Below are 18,253 nucleotides of genomic sequence, written 5' to 3' on the forward strand. Positions count from 1 at the left end.
AAAGTGAATGGAAGTATGAACACTGTGATGCCTTTGTTATGTTTATGTTTGATATGTATGCATCTGGTGCTGGCCCGGCCCGTCTGTCAAATTTTAAAATTTTAAATTTTAAAATGGCCGGATCAGGCCCGCGAATAGGTTTAATCCGGCCCGCGACGTTTAAATAATGTCTGTTAGGTATAAGTGAGAGATGTCACTGAGACATGAGGACATGTGTGTGTGAAATATGGTGGTATGTTAATATTGACCATAGTGAATATTATATATATATATATATATATGTGTGTGTAATACTATTTTACTGGTCATTTACTGTTACACCAACAATAGAGTTTATAAATTATAGTACTGACATCGTATTAAATTCTGCTGTATGCAGATTGTTTTTCTGTTTGGATCTGTGATGGAGACAGCGATCCCCAGAAACCTCCACAGAGCGCTGGAGCTGAGTGACCCTGTGACCCCTGATCATCTTCACCGTGGGTGAAGCTGCATTTGGGCTTCTTGGATTCTCCTGCCGGAGCACCGACGAGCAAAAAGATTCAGATCAGAGTTAGTCTGAGAGCCTCCAGACGTACACTACCGGGTAGTAGACTGAAAGACAAGAGACTGAAACTGACTGACTGAGAGAGAAATACCGGTATTGGGGTTATTATTTGAATTTGTTATTTTTCTTTATGCTGTTCCCTTGATTTTCTGTGCGTGTTAATAACTATAATAAATTGCAGTTCAGTTCCTTGTTTTAAACTGCAAACATTTGCCGTGTTTCATTCACTCCCAGAGCGACCTAAAGACAGTCCTAAACTTAACACAGGAAATCTAGTGTGTTACTAGCATTACATTTCCAGTCACCTTTTATTGTGTTCATTATTCTGGTTAATTCCAGGTTTATTATACAGTGGTCACACAATCAAGTCTTGATTTTTGTCCTTTAGGCTTAAACCATGTGAAACATCTTTCCTCTGTTTAAGGTTCTCCAGATATCTATTCATTTATTATCACTGATGAAATCACCAATAATTGGGTTTCTATGTTCTTCCAAAAATCTCCACGTCCATCTGTCCATTCATCAGGAGTCGTGTTGAAATCTCCTCCAACCAGTAAAAACTCGGTGGGAAAGTTTCCTTTAGTTCCTTGATAACTGTTGTTACTTGATGCAACAGATTTCTGTTGTTATGATCGTTGTTATCGACATTTACCAGAATAATGAAAACAGTAAATCTGAAGAACACGTGCAACCCAATGTCCGTTATCATCTGCCTTATCAATTCTTATTTTACCTGGACATCTGTTGAAACATATCGCTGCTCCTGCAGAGCGTTTTCTTTTTGAAACAAACTTTATTGAACATCTCAATGCAAAATAATACAATACATGTGGAAATAAGCATACTTAATATAAATTCATCATTCAACGATAATATCTGTAATATAAGAATGTTACAAATATTATCAAAAGATTTAAGTTTTGTTTTTAAACCAAAAGTACATCTTTGTACAGTAAAAAATGAGCACAATTATGAGAAATGTGAAACTGAATAATAATGAGTAAAGTCCTGTACTGTTCTCTCTGTGTCCCCCCTACAAAGTGTTAACTTAGATAAACAGCCAGCCAAACTCCTTTTCAAGAGGCAGGAATGCTCCTTTAATGACTCCATACAAATGAAATCAGGTTGACAACGTTGAATAGAAGTGAAACTACAATAGAAAATACAAAACATCTTAATTAACTGCAATATGAATAACGGGGAAACATAAACACACTTATGTTCACATTTACCTCCAAATCCTAACAAAAGTCCCCATTCTTAATCATTCAACACAAGAAGAACATAAAACACTCACAGCCATTACTTTCTGAGGAATACAGAGGAAGGATTACTGTGGATTAAACATGGGAAGCCACACAGCTGTGACCGTGCTCCCTGAAGTTTACAGCTCTCAACTTCCTACTTCCTGCTTCCCACTTCCTGCTTAATTACAGGTGTCAAAATAAAAAGCACCACTCCCATTTATGCATGAAACAATGAAAAAACATTTCAACAGTTAACTTCTTCAACATAAACATATTCAGGGAAGAACACCTTCCAAAATATAACGGTGCAGGAGCAGTTCCACAATAAATGTGTCATGAGGTGGAGTATAACAGAACCCAAATACAGGCTGACAGACTCGGGTATCAGTTCAAAAAACAGTCTTTATTCCAACAAATGAACAAAAGGCGGTACCTACAGCGTCCACTTGCTTCCAAGTCGGGAGGGCAACTCAACCGACTGATGCAGGGAGACGCAGCCAGCAGGACAGAGGACAGAACAGCGGACAGGACCGCTGGAAAAACAGAGTCTATATTCTCCGAGTCGGGAGGGCAACTCAACCGACAGGTGGCTCCGACTGGTAGCTCTGCAGCAGGAGCAGGAGGAACAGGAACGGGACGGACGGGGGACGGACGGGGGACGGACAGGGGACGGACGGGGGACTGGCGGTCCTTGCGGTGTTGAGCAGGAACTCACAGTGTCCAGAAGTCTCTAGTTGTATCTAGTAGTTGTATCTAGTAGTTGTATCTAGTAGAAGTAGAAGTAGTAGTAGTAGTATAGTAGTAGTAGTATAGTAGTAGTAGTAGTGTAGTAGTAGTAGTAGTATAGTAGTAGTAGTAGTAGTATAGTAGTAGTAGTAGTGTAGTAGTAGTAGTAGTATAGTAGTAGTAGTAGTGTAGTAGTAGTAGTAGTATAGTAGTAGTAGTAGTAGTGTAGTAGTAGTATAGTAGTAGTAGTAGTGTAGTAGTAGTAGTAGTATAGTAGTAGTAGTAGTGTAGTAGTAGTAGTAGTATAGTAGTAGTAGTAGTGTAGTAGTAGTAGTGGTATAGTAGTAGTAGTTAGTGATGTTACGAGGTGTGCCGACGCTTTGAAGCGCGTGTCGAGGCTTGCTTCATTTAGGGGAGGAGCCAAAAATGATGACGTCCGAAGCCTCGCTGCCCGGCTGTACCACGTGACTGCTTCGGGAAGTGGTTCAGATTTTGCCGGGAGGTTTGACAGCAATAAAAACCCCTCAGGCTCCATTCAAAATGTGGGTTGTTGGTGGAGAGTTGAGGTCAGTTGAGAGTTTGGATAGTTTGGATAGCGTTTATATAGTTTGGAGAGTTTAGAGAGAGATAGATAGTTTGGAGATTTAGGAGAGTGAGGAGAGAAGGAGGTGATAAGATGGAGCCAGATAGGAAGAGGAGGATTTCCCCTGTGGGAACACTTTGATTTGATAACTCCTAATAAGCTAAATCTAACTCTATTTCAGACACATTAGGTTTGCTTATCAAGAACTGTATTTTTCACAGTTTCTTATTTTATTCAAAGGTGAGGTGTTTATTGTGCTCCAAGGAGTTGGGGTACAATAACAACACCTCATCCATGCTGAGGCGTTACCGTGCCTTGCATGAGAATAAGGAGGAAACTGGAGCTTCACCCAGCCAAGGTAAGTCATTACAATATTACAAATACACCATCACAATTTTTCCCTGTTCACTTTTGTTTATTGTGCAAATAAAGACAGGTAACAGACACTGTATTTATTCTCTTTTAACCAGCCACCAGAAAACAAGAGCTGGATGAAGCCCTCGTCTCCATGATAGTGAAGGACACACAGCCCTTCAGTATTGTGGATGATGTTGGATTCAGGGCATTTGTGTCCAAACTGGATCCTAATTATGTTCTCCCTACAAGGCAGGTATGTATGGCTGCATGCATGAAACAAATGAGTACTTTATTGTGTCTCACAGTTCAGCACTATGTATTTTTTCCTTGAGGCTCTGAAGGCCATGGTGGAGGCCAAGTATGAGTCAGATAAGGAGAAGGCTAAGGCTAAAGTGGAAAAGGTGGCTGCTGTTAGCCTTACTTCTGACATGTGGACATCCACAAAACCAAAAACTGTTGGGAAACTGTTATTTCTGAATAAAAATGAATAAAATGTCCCCTGTCCTGTACATCATTGTCCAAGTTACACAAGCATATTCAGTCCCCTCTTCCTAGTTCCACAAACACTTCCACTGTCCTCTGCCTGCTTAAGCCCATGTCATTTTCCTAAAGTGACAGAAAAACATTATTACACAACCTGCCATATCATATGATACTACCATTTTGGGAAAATTTACACACACAGAATACATTCAAAAAATATTTTATTATGCACATATGTGATAATTTATGTACAGACATTATTTGGTCATACATTTTTGTAATTCATAGTCATTCCCAAACAGCCATAACAGACACAAAAATTCAATGCATCACATGTGGTTCAGATACAGCTGCCTGTGATTATACACTTGGCCAGCAGGTGGTTTCGTGTGCACATGAAGCTTCGAGTAATGAACCCTTTCTCGAACCAATTGGCTGAAGTGGTTCGATGCCTCATGAGGCTTCATCTCACCATCACTAGTATCTAGTAGTTGTATCTAGAAGTAGTAGTTGTATCTAGTAGAAGTAGTAGAAGTAGTAGTAGTATAGCAGTAGTAGTAGTATAGCAGTAGTAGAAGTAGTAGTAGTATAGTAGTAGTAGTAGTAGTAAAAGTAATGCACCAACAACCAGAAGAGTGCAGGGGCAGGGTACATATAGTCCAGGGAGGTGATCAGGGAAATCCAGCACACCTGCAGGTGGTGATCCGGGGTGAGTGGCAGCAGCTGCTGGGACCGGTGAGGGGCGTGGCCATGGGAGGTGAGGAGAGGAGGACACAGAACACAAGCAGACAAGGGAATGAGGGGACACAGGAGGAGAGGTGATCGGGGACAAAATAGAGGAAAGCAGGAATCCTGACAAAATGTGTGGTAGTTTCAGGATCAATTCCACACAAAGAGCAGCGAGTATCAACGTTCTTTCTTCAGTTTTGTAGGTAGCGTTCTACCTCGTTTGGGAACTGAGGAGACCAGTTTCTGGAGTTTTGAAAGTGAAATGTGGTCCCATTCTTGACTGATGTAGGATTTTAGCTGCTGAACAGTTCAGGGTCTCCTTTTGTCGTATTTTATCATGTCACGGTGCTCCAGATGTTTTCAATGGGTGACAGGTCTGGACTGCAGGAGGCCAGTTTATCACCGGAGAATGTGGAATGGACGTTGTTCTGTTGGAATAAACAAAGACGTTCCCTGAAAGACACGTTGTCTGGATGGCAGCATATGTTGCTCCAAAACCTGAAGATATCATTGAGTATTAATGGTTCCTTCCAGATGTTCAAGCTACCCATGTCCATTTACACTAATGCTTCCCTGTACCATCACAGATGCAGGCTTTTTAACTCCTCCTCCTCCTCCTCCCAGTCAGAGTCTCTGTAAACCAGCTGCTGCTGCTTCAACCTCTGGTCATCAGGACTCAGCTGATCTTCTCAGCACACCGTCCTGTTCTCCTTCACACAGATCATCACCTCCATCTGTAGAGAGAAGCAGAGAGAACAGAGGTGATACCTGAGTGTCTGCAGAGACTCCCTCCATCAGCTGTCAGTCAGTGATGCAGCAGAATAAAGAGCAGCAGGACTTCAGTCCAGTTCGGAGACTTCGGTCCCGTTCAGAAACACCACTTGGTTACTAATGTAATGCTGGTTCTGTGATGTGCAGGCTGCAGACTATTTATACTCTTATTGATACGACTCTCCATAGTTTAGTACAAAAGATGAAATAAATACAAAACATAAAGATGAGACTAGATTGAAGTATTTCTGATGACTTTTTTGTCTGAAATGGTTTAAATTTCTTGGGGGATGGATGTTGTTCAGATGTTAAACATGCTGCCTGTTGATTCAATACTGTAATGACACTCTCATTGGTTCTTCTGGGTTTTGAAAGAGAAATAACACCACGTCATGTTCTGTATATAAATGAACCGTCTTGAGTAGCAAACTGCAGCAGCATTATTTTCAACAGAAGGTTTTCTTTGATAGTATTTTTACTGGTCAGTAGTTTTCCTGCAGCCCCCTCATCACTAATGATTGATCCGCCCGCTCTGAGTGATATGAAACTGAAACTGAGAGTTTCTGACCGACAGCTCAGATGACGCTCTGACCATTTCAGGCTGAATTCATGAACTCAGCGATAACTATCAGCTGGTTAGTGGTTAGTTTAATAGTTAACCCATGTTGGTAGACTTTAGTTGACTGTGTGTAGCTGCAGGCTGATTTCATCCTGCAGCAGCGACACATGAACGTCCAGCTTGTGGGAAACTTTCATCTCTCCGCCTGTATGTGACGGACTTCCTGGATGTCTCGACCGATCGCTGGTGTTTTCAACCTTTACACGCAAACGATGGTGAACATGGACTGCAGTGAAGAGTGACGGCACTTTAGTCCGTTTCTTCTCTGCTCCGCTGCCCGTAGAGCAGGCGGGACTCTGTGTCTGAGTGTCGGCTGCAGCGGACCGACAGCTGTCCCCCTCCGCTCGCTGCCGACACACATCTCGCGGCGTCCTCTCGGACACATTCATAAATACATTCAAATATATCTGGGCGGCTGTAAATTTACATGGACGGGCCGCCCAAGTCTAGTATATTTATGAGAAACACTGACATCACTGAAAGCAGCATGGAGCGACTCCAACCCTCTACTGACCTCAGAGTCTGTAGTCATCAACATGAGACATGAAGGAGCTGCAGCTGCTGATTAAACAGAGAAGATCTACAACAGTAACAGACAGTGAACTTACTTCAGAGTCTCCAGACTACAGTGTGGACTCTCCAGAAAACCATGAAGCTGCTTCACTCCTGAATCCTGCAGATCGAAGTTGTAACTCAGGTCCAGATGTTTCAGATGGGAGGGGTTGGACTTCAGAGCTGAGACCAGAGAATCACAGCTGATCTTTGACAAACTGCAGCTCCTCAATCTGAATAAAGAATAAAAGATGGAGATAAAATCATGTGATCCATCAGATGTGTTCAGTTTGAATGACTTTGTCCTTCTGTTATTGAGGATCTTCATCATGTCAGCCTTCTACTGACATCATCCAAATGTCAGCACAACATTCATCCACCTCTTCATGTCAACACAGATCAATAACATGCTGCTCACCTCCGTCAGGTCTCATTACACCATCACTACTCTACTGATACTTTAAACAGCTGCAGCTGATGATGTTCTTTCATCTGAGTGTGTTGTGAAGGATCAATATCAGTGATCAGACTTTATCTGTGAAGTCTCATTGAAATGAGCAGAAACCAAAGACAAATGTCTCCTTCAGGAAGGAAACATTGAGATTCAACAGATCAGAGTTCAGAGGATCTTCTGTTTACAGCTGAGACTCTTTAAAACAAATGACAAACATTCATTTACTTTAACAACCATCAGAGGACATTTTCTACACTTTCTGTAACAAACACTCTGAATTTAGGACAAGAACACTGAAAAAGGAACAAAAGGAAATTTACAGCTTTAAGGATGGAAGTTCTGTTTGTACATGAAGGAGCTGCAGCTGCTGATTAAACAGAGAAGATCTACAACAGTAACAGACAGTGAACTTACTTCAGAGTCTCCAGACTACAGTGTGGACTCTCCAGAAAACCACACAGCCGCTTCACTCCTGAATCGTGCAGCTGGTTGTAACTCAGGTCCAGATGTTTCAGATGGGAGGGGTTGGACTTCACAGCTGAGACCAGAGAATCACAGCTGATCTCTGACAAACTGCAGAACCTCAATCTGAATAAAAAATAAAAGATGGGAGTTTAGACTCATTCATTGTTTCATGGTGTGTTCAGAGCTGAAGAAGGTTCACAATGTACAAGTTAAGAAAATGGAAACTCCAAACAGCTGCAGGTTGAAACAGTGAAACAGAAGCAGTGAAGAAGAGCTCTCATTAATATGAATGACAACATGCTGCTGCTTCAATAAAGACGGAGTGACTTCAGCTCTTAAACTCTGCAGCTCCACCAGCGGCTCCATCGATACAAACTCATGTTGTCCAACAAACTGATCCCAGATTCCTCTGAAGATCCTCAAGTTTCAGAAGAAAACAAACATGTCTGACTGAATGTGGAAGAAAAGTCCATCAGATGATCCAAACTACATCTACAACATTTGATGTGATGTGATCTGTTTGAATATTTCAGTCCAACATCATCACATGACTCCAGACCAGTGTGAACAAGCACATACTGAACATTTATTTGTTGCAGTCTGATGTTGTGGAAAAGATTTCTAGTTTTATTTCAATGTCAGACTTTAAGGTGAAAATCCAGAGTTTCAGTTTCACAGTCGATCATCCAGTGAAGGATTTTTCTTCTTCTATGAAGGTTTTAAATGTGGACGTTGCTCTGCCACAGTCAGCGGACTAAACCAGAGAAGAAGAAAACAGACTTTCCCCTGAAGATCCTCAGTGTGGATCCGTAGAATATCAGCTGATGTCTGCAGTTTAGTTTCACCACAACTTTCACATCATGTTCATCTCAGCACAACTAAAACATGGAGTCTTATGTAACCAGAATAATTTAATCTGGGATCTTAATTATTATGTTTAGGAACGATGTTATTGTCCCCTTAAGTAAGGTCGACAGGTTGTCACGTAGCCGTTTTCCTCTGTACACAGAAAAGTCCGAGGAGAGTCAATGTTTTCCTGAATATATCATCTTTGTTACTCCGTGCACAGAGATGGATAGAAGTGATCATCCATGTCTCAACAGAGGATGTTTGTTTTTCCGTCGTCTGTGCTTCGGTATGGTAGGAGTTGTGAGCAGGAAAAGATGAATCAGATTCCGCTAAAGAAAAGTGAACAACTTTAAATTGAATGTTGAACGACGAGCCATTGAAGAGCTGCAGTTTCACCAACAGATCCTTAGAACTTTGAACATTTGATATCCTGGTGAGTTTATTGAAGTTCAATGCTTTTTTACTGTTGCATGCTCGCTTCGTTAGCAGGAATGCTCGACGATATTTAGAAGTAAGTTGTGTATTTTACAAAAACCAGTCAGGATAAATCTGAAGGGGAAACAAAAAACATTCCTGAAGATGTAATGATTGTAATTGAATGCCTTGAGTTATGTATGTTCACTAATTAGTTGTTATATTGTGTGTGATGTTTACAGCCATGCGGGTTGCAGGCCCAGTTGAGTAAACTGAATTAGTAATGAACTATTGTCCTGCACATGTGCAGAGGCTGTTTTTAAAAAAAAATATCTTCTTCGTTGGAACCAGAGGTACCGTCCATCCACCGTCCTGCCTGCCACCACTCACCCCATCTTCATCCATCTTACCGTCTACCTTCACCTGAGAGAATCTTCATCTCAGCTGGACATCACAGTTCACCTGGAGTCCATTTCACTGGACATTGTTTGGGGTGGTGGGCGGAGGGGTGTGTAGGACATTTGAGAGCTCAACTCTTTCTTTAATAACTGTTTTTCTATTTCATTTATTCCTGAGATCTCAGAGGTTTTTGATTTTCATATTTCCTGCTTGGACACTTTTTGATGTGTGGAATTGTCAATTTGTTGTAGTATTGTTATTATATTGTGTTCTAATTAAACCTTTTGTTGTAAGTGTAATTCAGGGTGGATATTTCTTGTCTGTGCAGCAGTCAGACGAGTGATCGATTAACCAGTCTCCTCATTGAACCTGGATTAGATTTGATAATTCCCCTCTTTTCTGTCTATTCTGCACTGTCTGACATGAAGGAGCTGCAGCTGCTGATTAAACAGAGAAGATCTACAACAGTAACAGACAGTGAACTTACTTCAGAGTCTCCAGACTACAGTGTGGACTCTCCAGAAAACCACACAGCTGCTTCACTCCTGAATCCTGCAGGTTGTTGTTACTCAGGTTCAGATGTTTCAGATGGGAGGGGTTTGACTTCAGAGCTGAACTCAGAGAATCACAGCTGATCTCTGACAACCTGCAGCTCTTCAATCTGAATAAAGAATAAAAGATGGAGATAAAATCAAGTGATCCATCAGATGTGTTCAGATTTAATGAGTTTGTCCAACACACAACACCGCTGTAGATTTTCTCCTTAAACACCGGAGTCTGAAGGAGATTTCATGACATTCAAATAATGTAAAATGTCTTCAGATTTGTGTTCATGAAAATAGTGAAACTGCACTGACTGCTGCCGTCTCTTCAATATATTCAAATCAGAAGTTCTGATTCAGTTCATGAACTGACCTCAGAGTCTCCAGTCTACAGTTTGGACTCTTCAGTCCAGCAGACAGCTGCTTCACTCCTGAATCCTGCAGCTGGTTGTCACTCAGGTCCAGATGTTTCAGATGGGAGGGGTCAGACTTCAGAGCTGAGGTCACGACTGCACAGTGAGTCTCTGAGAGTCCACAGCCAACAAGTCTGTAATGACACAAATTTTACAAAATATGTTATTATGAAAGACGACACTTAATATTTACTTCCTGTGATTGATAACAAACAGTTTGACACTTCCTGTTTGACATTCACGCTGCGTTCCAGATTGCAAATTATTTCTTTATACTTTTAGTACTTAGTCTCGGTGGCTCAGTCGATGTGACGCATCTTCTGCTGCAGAGAATTGTGGGTCAGAACAGCCAGAGCAGCATGCTGACCTGCAGACTGGAGAATACGACCGAACGTAGTACAACATCCTGGTACTTTTGGAGTACTACATTTAACACACTATGTATTGGGACATACTGATCTTCTTCTGCCGTACTAAATAGTGCGGTCGTATGGATACTGGAACGCAGGTGCTGCGTCCCAATTGTCCACTACATGGTGACTATATAGTGAACAAACTCCACTCTGATTGGCCACTCGTCCACTATGTGGTGTCGTAACGCAGCAAGGGTGAGTCTTCACATCGGTGCATCACGTCTGCTACAGCTGCCTCCATGTTTCTCCCTCCACATCCCAGCAGCTGCTCTCCAGCATCTCTCTCTGTCTGTGATTACCTGAGTGGAAGCAGGTGCACCGGGACCGGAGCAGAACCTCACCAGCTGCCTCAGATCTCCATCAACAGGATACGTAACTCAGACCCAGCGCAGTCACACCCACCCTGCCAGATCGTACACGCTGTTCAGTCTCATTCCAGCTTTGCTTTCTTGCATTTTGCTGAGATTCTGATCCAGTTATTCTCTCCATCAGTTCCAAAATGAACAACACAGGAAAGAGAAAGCCAGCGCAGAAGAGCCTTAAAGTGCAACACTACTGAGGGCCACTAGGGGCCGTCTCCAAAGAACCTCAGTCTCCATAGACTCCCACTGAAAAAGCATCAAGTTCTCTCCTGAAATACAAAGTCAGTAAATGTTTTCCACAAGTCATCATGGTGTCATTAGATGAACTCCCTCCTTCTGATCAGTGTTCTGGTCATTCTGGAAATAATTCATCATTCATTAGATATTAGGACTCAAACACAGATATGTTTGGGGGCGGAGCTGTTTGATTGACAGGCCTGGAGTGGTTTCAGGGTTTACTGTTCATGTGGGCGGGGCCTAATGTCCCTGGGCTCCCTGTTAGATCCACTGATTGCTCCTCCCAGCTCATCAAAATATGGTTTCTTCTGGGTCCACAACATCAAGACAGCGTCGGCTGAAATGTCTGACTGGAGGCTTCAAAACGAGCCCTCACATCCTGATGGGTGACGTCACGGTGGGCTGCACTGTATGCAGTCAATTAATAGTTACCTGGATGTAACTTCAGTTCTATGAGTACGTTTAGTGCGCTACCTCATGTAAAGCTTCAGCAGTTTCAATGATATCATATGGTGGTTTATGAAAAATTCATATTGTAAATATATTAAAAACCGGTTGAACCAGAATCCAACCAGAACTACAACTGACATTAATGTTTACAACAAACCAGTGGAACACTGTTTAAAGAATAATGACAATGTTCTAGAGAGAATATATGAAGAACCAAACTACTGATCTGATTGATAACGTTAATGATCACGTGGACTCACCGAGCCGTCCTGCAGTTCCTCACAGCTGGGATCAGTCTCCGTCGTCCCTCCTGTGATGTGTTGTACTTCTTCAGGTCCAACTTATCCAGAACCTCCTCTGACATCTGCAGCATGGAGGCCAGACCTGAGCAGTGGATGTCAGAGAGTTTCTTCTTTGATCTGTTCTCTGACTTCAGGAAGTCTTGGATCTCCTGATGGACTGAGAGGTCGTTCATCTCCATCAGACAGTGGAAGATGTTGATGCTTCTGTCTGGAGAGATTTCATCACTGTTCATCTCCTTCAGGTTCTTGATGGCTCTCTGGATGATTCTTGAACTGCTCATTTTCTGACCCAGCAGGCCTCTTAAGAGTCTCTGGTTGGACTCCAGAGTGAGGCCATGAAGGAAGCGAACAAACAGGTCCAGGTGGCCACTTTTACTTTGGAGGGATTTTCCCATGGCTCCTCTCAGGAAGTCATCCAAAGGAGGGAAACCATCATCATTGTTTCCAAGAAACTTGGAAATATTCTTCAGAAACAACTTTTCTTTTGAATCCGTCTTATCTTCCAGGAAGTCCTTCAGGAAGTCTTTCAGGAAGTCCTGCAGCACCTTTGTGTTCCTGTCGGTGAAACAGTGGAACATGTAGACTGCAGCCAGAAACTCCTGAACGCTCAGATGAACAAAGCAGTAGACTGTTTTCTGGAAGATCACACACTCTCTCTTGAAGATCTCTGTACAAACTCCTGAGTACACCGAGGCCTCTGTGACGTCCAGACCGCACCGCTGCAGGTCTTCTTGGTAGAACATGATGTTTCCTTCCTCCAGATGTTCAAACGCCAGCCTCCCCAGCTTCAGAAGAACTTCCCCGTCAGCCTCCGTTAGCTCCTGTGGACTCGTCTCGTGTCCACCGTACTTCTTCTTCTTCCTCTTGGTCTGAACCAGCAGGAAGTGTGAGTACATGTCAGTCAGGGTCTTGGGCAGCTCTCCTCTCTGCTCAGTGGACAACATGTGGTCCAGAACCGTAGCGCTGATCCAGCAGAAGACGGGGATTCCACACATGATGTGGAGGCTCCTGGAGGTCTTGATGTGGGAGATGATGCTGCTGGACCGCTCTTCATCCCTGAACCTCCTCCTGAAGTACTCCTCCTTCTGGGCGTCAGTGAAGCCTCGTACTTCCGTCAGCCTGTCGACACACTCAGGAGGGATCTGATTGGCCGCCGCGGGTCGGGAAGTTATCCAGACGAGAGCCGAGGGAAGCAGATTCCCCTCGATGAGGTTGGTCAGCAGCACGTCGACGGAGGACTCGTGAGTGACATCAACCAGCTTCCTGCTGCTGAAGTCCAGAGAGAGTCTGCTTTCATCCAGGCCGTCAAAGATGAACAGAAGCTTCCAGACAGCGAGCTGCTCTGCTGAGACCTTCTGTAACGTTGGATGGAAAACACAGAGCAGCGTGAGAAGACTGTACCGCTCATCTCGGATCAAGTTCAGCTCCCTGAACGACAGCAGAATCACCACGCTGACGTCCTGGTTCTCCGAGCCCTCGGCCCAGTCCAGAGAGAACTTCTGCACCGAGAAGGTTTTTCCCACACCGGCGACGCCGTTGGTCAGAACCACTCTGATGGGTCTCTGCTGGTCGGGGAAGGCTTTAAAGATGTCGTGGCACTTGATTGGAGCGTCATGGAGGATCTTCTTCTTGATCTCCAGCTGCATCACCTCATGTTGGGTATCAACCTCTTCACTCCGTCCCTCTGTGATGTAGAGCTCCGTGTAGATCCTCTTCAGGAGGGTTCCACTTCCTCTTTCATCACTTCCTTCAGTCACATGTTCACATCTCCTCCTCACACTGATCTTATGTTCATCTAAAACCTGCTGCAGACCAACATCTGGACAAAGACAAGAACAGCTGTCAGACTAAAGAAAGAGAAGCTGCACACAAACCAAAGACAGGAAGTTCTGTTGGATTTACAATCATTTAAATGTCTGACGTAACAAATGAGACGGTATAAAACAACAGGTCCAGTTTTCAGAACCGAGTCCTCAGCAGACAGATGGACAGTCTTACTTTGTACAGTGCCGGTCTGACTGGCTGTCTGCGGTCCAGGTCTGGTTCCAGATCTTTTTCCACACTGGGGACAGGAGGAGCCTCCTGATGGAGCCGACTGGTCCCAGAAGGAGGCGATACACCGTCTGCAGAACTGGTGTCCACAGCTGGTGGAGACGGGATCCTTCAGGACGTCCTGACACAGAACACAGCAGGACAGCTGCTCCTCCTCAGGGACACCCCTCCTCTTCCTCAGTCTGTCAACACATTTCTTCATCACTACAATAATATGCTGATGGTTGTTCTGGACCTCAAAGAACAATCTACTGTCTGATGGAGAGAACCGAAGCTCAGAGGTCAAGAATATTTAACTTTTTCCTTTCCATATTTGACTGTTGTTGATAAACATATCACATATTAATTGAAGGGAAACCAGGCACAGAAGAAGGGACTTTCAGTTAACGTCAATAAGTTGGGGTCTGAAACTGTTTACAACACTTGGAATGACGCTTTACAGTCGAAATGAAGAGTTTCACATGTCAACGTTTACTGTGGACTTTGAGCAACAGCATTTGATGAAAGAAGGAGGAAACAAGATGCTTCTCTGTGAACAGCCCCTTAACTACCATCCACCGATACCTGTGAGGCCTTCAAGGGACACCTGTAAATTGTAGCATCTACCGATATTCTGCACGGGAGGACTTGAGACAGTCCCTCCAGGAGGTTTATTTGTGATTGTTGAGATTAAAAATGTTTGATTTTGCTGTGGATTTTCTGAAAAATTGCGGGAATTGGAAAAAATTGCAAGTTGAAAAACAAAAATGTGATTTTTTTTTTTTTTTTTTTTTTTAAAGCACTACCTGATAGAGGAATGAATATGTAATCACTTCCTTTGATAATAATCATGCTGCACATCGCAGAAATATTTTTGTTCTAATCTTGTTTTTACTTAATTATTGAACTTATTGAACCACGGGGCTAAAAGTTACAAAAATAAATCATAAAAGTGATGCAGCTTTCCAGAACAGACAGTCTGTGACTGTAATATAGAAACAAGGACTACATCAGCTGTCAAAATAAGAGCTTTAGGTGATGTTTAATTAACATCAATTCAACACATAGACCTATTGTATGCACAGAAACAAAGAGCAGTCTCTTGCAACTTGACATTGTAAATGCATGTTTTTAGCATACAATAACATATAATCACTTGTATTGATAATAAGCATTTAATTAGAACATTTTATTGTGAAGGCCACTTTACACACAAACCCTGCCGCTTCCTGTTTTTCTGCTTGTTCCGGTTTCCTCCAGTGCACAGGGTTTGTTTTGGGTGATGACAGCAGAGGAGGCAGAGCCGTGTTGATTGTAAATGAGGAGTTCATTTTGGTAGTAAAGCGAGTTTTGTTTGAAATAACTTAATTTATGCCAAACTTTAAGCACAGCTTCTGCTGACGACATCTTTTCCAGAAAATTCTCAGGAATTAAAAAAAATTACAAGATTCCCCAAATATTGCAGTTTGCTTGAATTCGCTACAGGAAATAACCTGGTTCCACTCTGCCCCTCTAAACTGCATGAGTCCCTGTGTGACCGGTCGCTCCAAGGGGCCAGTAAAAACTCTGACCTACAGACCAGTGGAGAAAAAATGTTACGTTGAACCCTGCAGGTGTGAACAGGATCTGTGACACGACAGCAGCTGTTCCAGGAAGTGACGTCAGCTGCAGAACCTCAACACACTAAGTTCTGTTATAACCGACAGTTTGGAGGTTCAAAGGTTTGTATCAGTTCTCTTACTTTGAGTCTGAAGGTTCTGGTTCAGTACTGAAGTTGTGAGGAAAGTCTTTGGACTGATCACTCTTCAGAGACAGACAGATGGATCCTGGAGACTCGTCTCGGTCCTCATCTTCCTCCACACAAACACTCATCTTCTGGACTTCAGTCCATCTGAGAGGAAAACCAGGAACACTGACTGAGAGCTCAGAACAGGAATCAGGACAAACAGGTTGTTCAAGAGTCTCACCCAAACACAAACAGGAGGAAGTACCACACACTAGTTTTTACTCCTTTTCTTCCAGTCTAGTTGGTACATTATCTCACTTCCCTTTATTTTCTCCATGTTTCCCTCCCATGTGTCTTTTCCTTGGAGATGATATAAATATGTGTCACGTGTCTTTCTACCTGGTACTCAGGGATTATGAGTTTTATAGAAACAGATACTGAATTTAAAGGATTTTCCAGCTGAAAGACAGCAGACTCCTCCTCTCCCTGACTGTAATATGATCTATGACATCTGGAAATGAAAAATCTTTATCATGATTAAAGTTGTTTCTTCCTTCATCAATCAGACCTACAGCTGCCACACATCCAACAGTTTCAGGTGTAAACAGTAAATGTGTTATTTTCTACCAGCTGCATGTGTTTCCTGTCCAAACGGTGTGAAACAGTTTCAGAGCAGCTGGATCAGCTGAAGTCTTTGTAACCACAGATGGATCAAACTGATGAGCTCATTCAGACTCTTCTTCCCTCCACAGTCCACAGGGAGAAAAGTGGCTTTCAGACTGACAGTAGAATAATAATAATGTTGTTAACACTCACCTGCCTCGGCAGTCAGTTTGTCTCAAAATGGAGTCTGAACTAACAGATGAATACTTTCACTTTCAGGTTTCCTTCTTTGGTCTCATGTGACATCAGCTGATGAAGTGTTGCTCCTCCCCTCTCTGTTTACAGGAAGACATTTTCTATGTGTGTGTGTGTGTGTGTGTGTGTGTGTGTGTGTGTGTGTGTGTGTGTGTGTGTGTGTGTGTGTGTGTTGCTCAACATTGAGCTTTTTAAAATGACGTGTTGATGAGTTTCTCTCGTAGCTTGAACAGGATGATTCTTCCTGATGGAAGAACAGATAGATGAGGGTAATGACACCAGGAAGCCCACCAGAACCTCCATTAATACCCTCATCTCCCGTGCCTCAACCCCAGATGTCCCTCTTCTCCCCAAGTCGCTCGCTTTCAACGCCAGAGGAGCTGGCTGAGGACACGGAGCCTCAGGCTGGTGGACCTATAACAGGACACATGTCTTGGAGACCAGAGGTGGAGACCGAAGTTAGAGCCTACACTCCTACAGCAGGAGAACAGAGACTAAATTCTGCCTTCACCCCAGTGCTTCTAGCCTCATCGGAGCGTTCGGGCTCCTCGTGTTCTGTAATCTCATCAGGCATGATGACACCTACTCTGGTCCAGCAGTACCCTACCAGGCCAGACCCATTGCAGCCTCATGCCTCAGGGCTGCCTCGCTCCTGTGGTGATACAGGACAAGTACGTGGACAGTTGATTGCTACTGCTCCGGTCCATGAGCCTATAGCGGTCTCTTACAGCTATCCAGCCGCACAGCATTACCACTCACCACAAGTGATGCCTCACGCCTCTTCCAACTATGGCCCAACTCACTACGTTACAGTGCCTTCATCAACACCAGCACTGGAGCAGACTCTACCTGTCCCCAGAGGTAACTCATCTACAGTTCATCAGATACAGCTGCCATCAGGTCAGACTGTGACCCCACACAGTCCTGGTCTGACACACCGCTCTGCATACGGTGTGCCAACACCCAAAATCCCAGACTTCTCCACTGACAGCGAAAAGGAGTTTGCTAACCTGAAGTTGGCTGTAGATAACCTGCTTGAGCCTCATACAGAACTGTCTGAGAAGTACAAATATCACGTGCTGCTCGAACATCTTAAGCTGCCCGAGGCGCAGATGATTGGTCAGTCTTGCCGTCGCCATCCAAACCCATACTCAGCAACTATGCAGGCCTTGCAGCTACAGTATGGTCAGCCACACCAGCTGGCACAAAGTGAGATAGCAGCCATTCTGACCACCTCAGACGTGAAGCCTGGTGATGCCCACACTTTCCAGAGTTTCGCCCTACGAGTCCACCTCCTAGTGAGGATGCTGCTCTCCTTAGAGCAGGGGTGTCAAACTCAATTGCACAGGGGGCCAAAACTCAAAGCAAACTTCAGGTCGCGGGCCGAACAGGATAAACATTTATTGAACACACTGAAACGACATGTTTGAACATAAATATGAATAAAACAGACAGGAATATTATTTCAGAATAAATAAACTTAAACTTTAAATAAAATAAAGTATTTTGCTCTCCATAAAAATATATCCTGTCAAAATTAGACAAGTTAGAAATATGAACATGCTGCAAAAAAACCTGAAAAAAATAAATAAAAATAAAAATAGTGCTTTTAAGTAAAATAAATCAAAACATGTTTCTTTGCTCTGATGCCATTTTGTCAGAGCAGGATGTTTGGCATCTTTTTTCGGCAATAAGATCGTTTCGGTTTGGTGTGAGTTCCTGTG

The 18,253-nt window shown here is 43.3% G+C and overlaps 2 protein-coding genes across 7 annotated transcripts in view; one reads left to right on the forward strand and one right to left on the reverse strand.

The window, feature by feature from the left end:
- The window catches only part of LOC138193634 (ER membrane protein complex subunit 3-like), a 7,440-nt gene extending 2,129 nt beyond the window's left edge, over positions 1-5,311 (forward strand). Inside the window, exon 4 of the mRNA XM_069141780.1 lies at positions 5,260-5,311. Within this exon, the coding sequence (XP_068997881.1) occupies positions 5,260-5,311 (52 nt within the window). The remainder of the gene's footprint in view (positions 1-5,259) is intronic.
- LOC138193631 (protein NLRC3-like) lies at positions 4,148-17,619 on the reverse strand. 6 transcript variants are annotated; one of them, XM_069141771.1, is made up of 9 exons: positions 16,488-17,619; positions 15,687-15,836; positions 13,913-14,148; positions 11,873-13,733; positions 10,111-10,284; positions 9,683-9,856; positions 7,483-7,656; positions 6,671-6,847; positions 4,148-5,406 (listed from the first exon to the last, which is right to left on the reverse strand). In XM_069141771.1, exons 2-9 carry the CDS (start codon positions 15,815-15,817, stop codon positions 5,397-5,399), a joined length of 2,937 nt encoding a protein of 978 aa, XP_068997872.1. In that variant the 5' UTR covers positions 15,818-15,836; positions 16,488-17,619; the 3' UTR covers positions 4,148-5,396. The 6 variants fall into 6 exon arrangements, with proteins under 6 accessions (XP_068997872.1, XP_068997871.1, XP_068997873.1 ...); XM_069141770.1 differs by having other exon boundaries at positions 16,299-17,619; XM_069141772.1 differs by lacking the exon at positions 9,683-9,856 and having other exon boundaries at positions 15,687-17,617.
- Positions 17,620-18,253: the final 634 nt, after the last annotated feature.

The sequence above is a fragment of the Embiotoca jacksoni genome, unplaced genomic scaffold, assembly GCF_022577435.1.
Source record: "Embiotoca jacksoni isolate LCO1_2020_lvr unplaced genomic scaffold, fEmbJac1.0.p SCAF_91, whole genome shotgun sequence".
Taxonomy (NCBI): Eukaryota; Metazoa; Chordata; class Actinopteri; family Embiotocidae; genus Embiotoca; species Embiotoca jacksoni.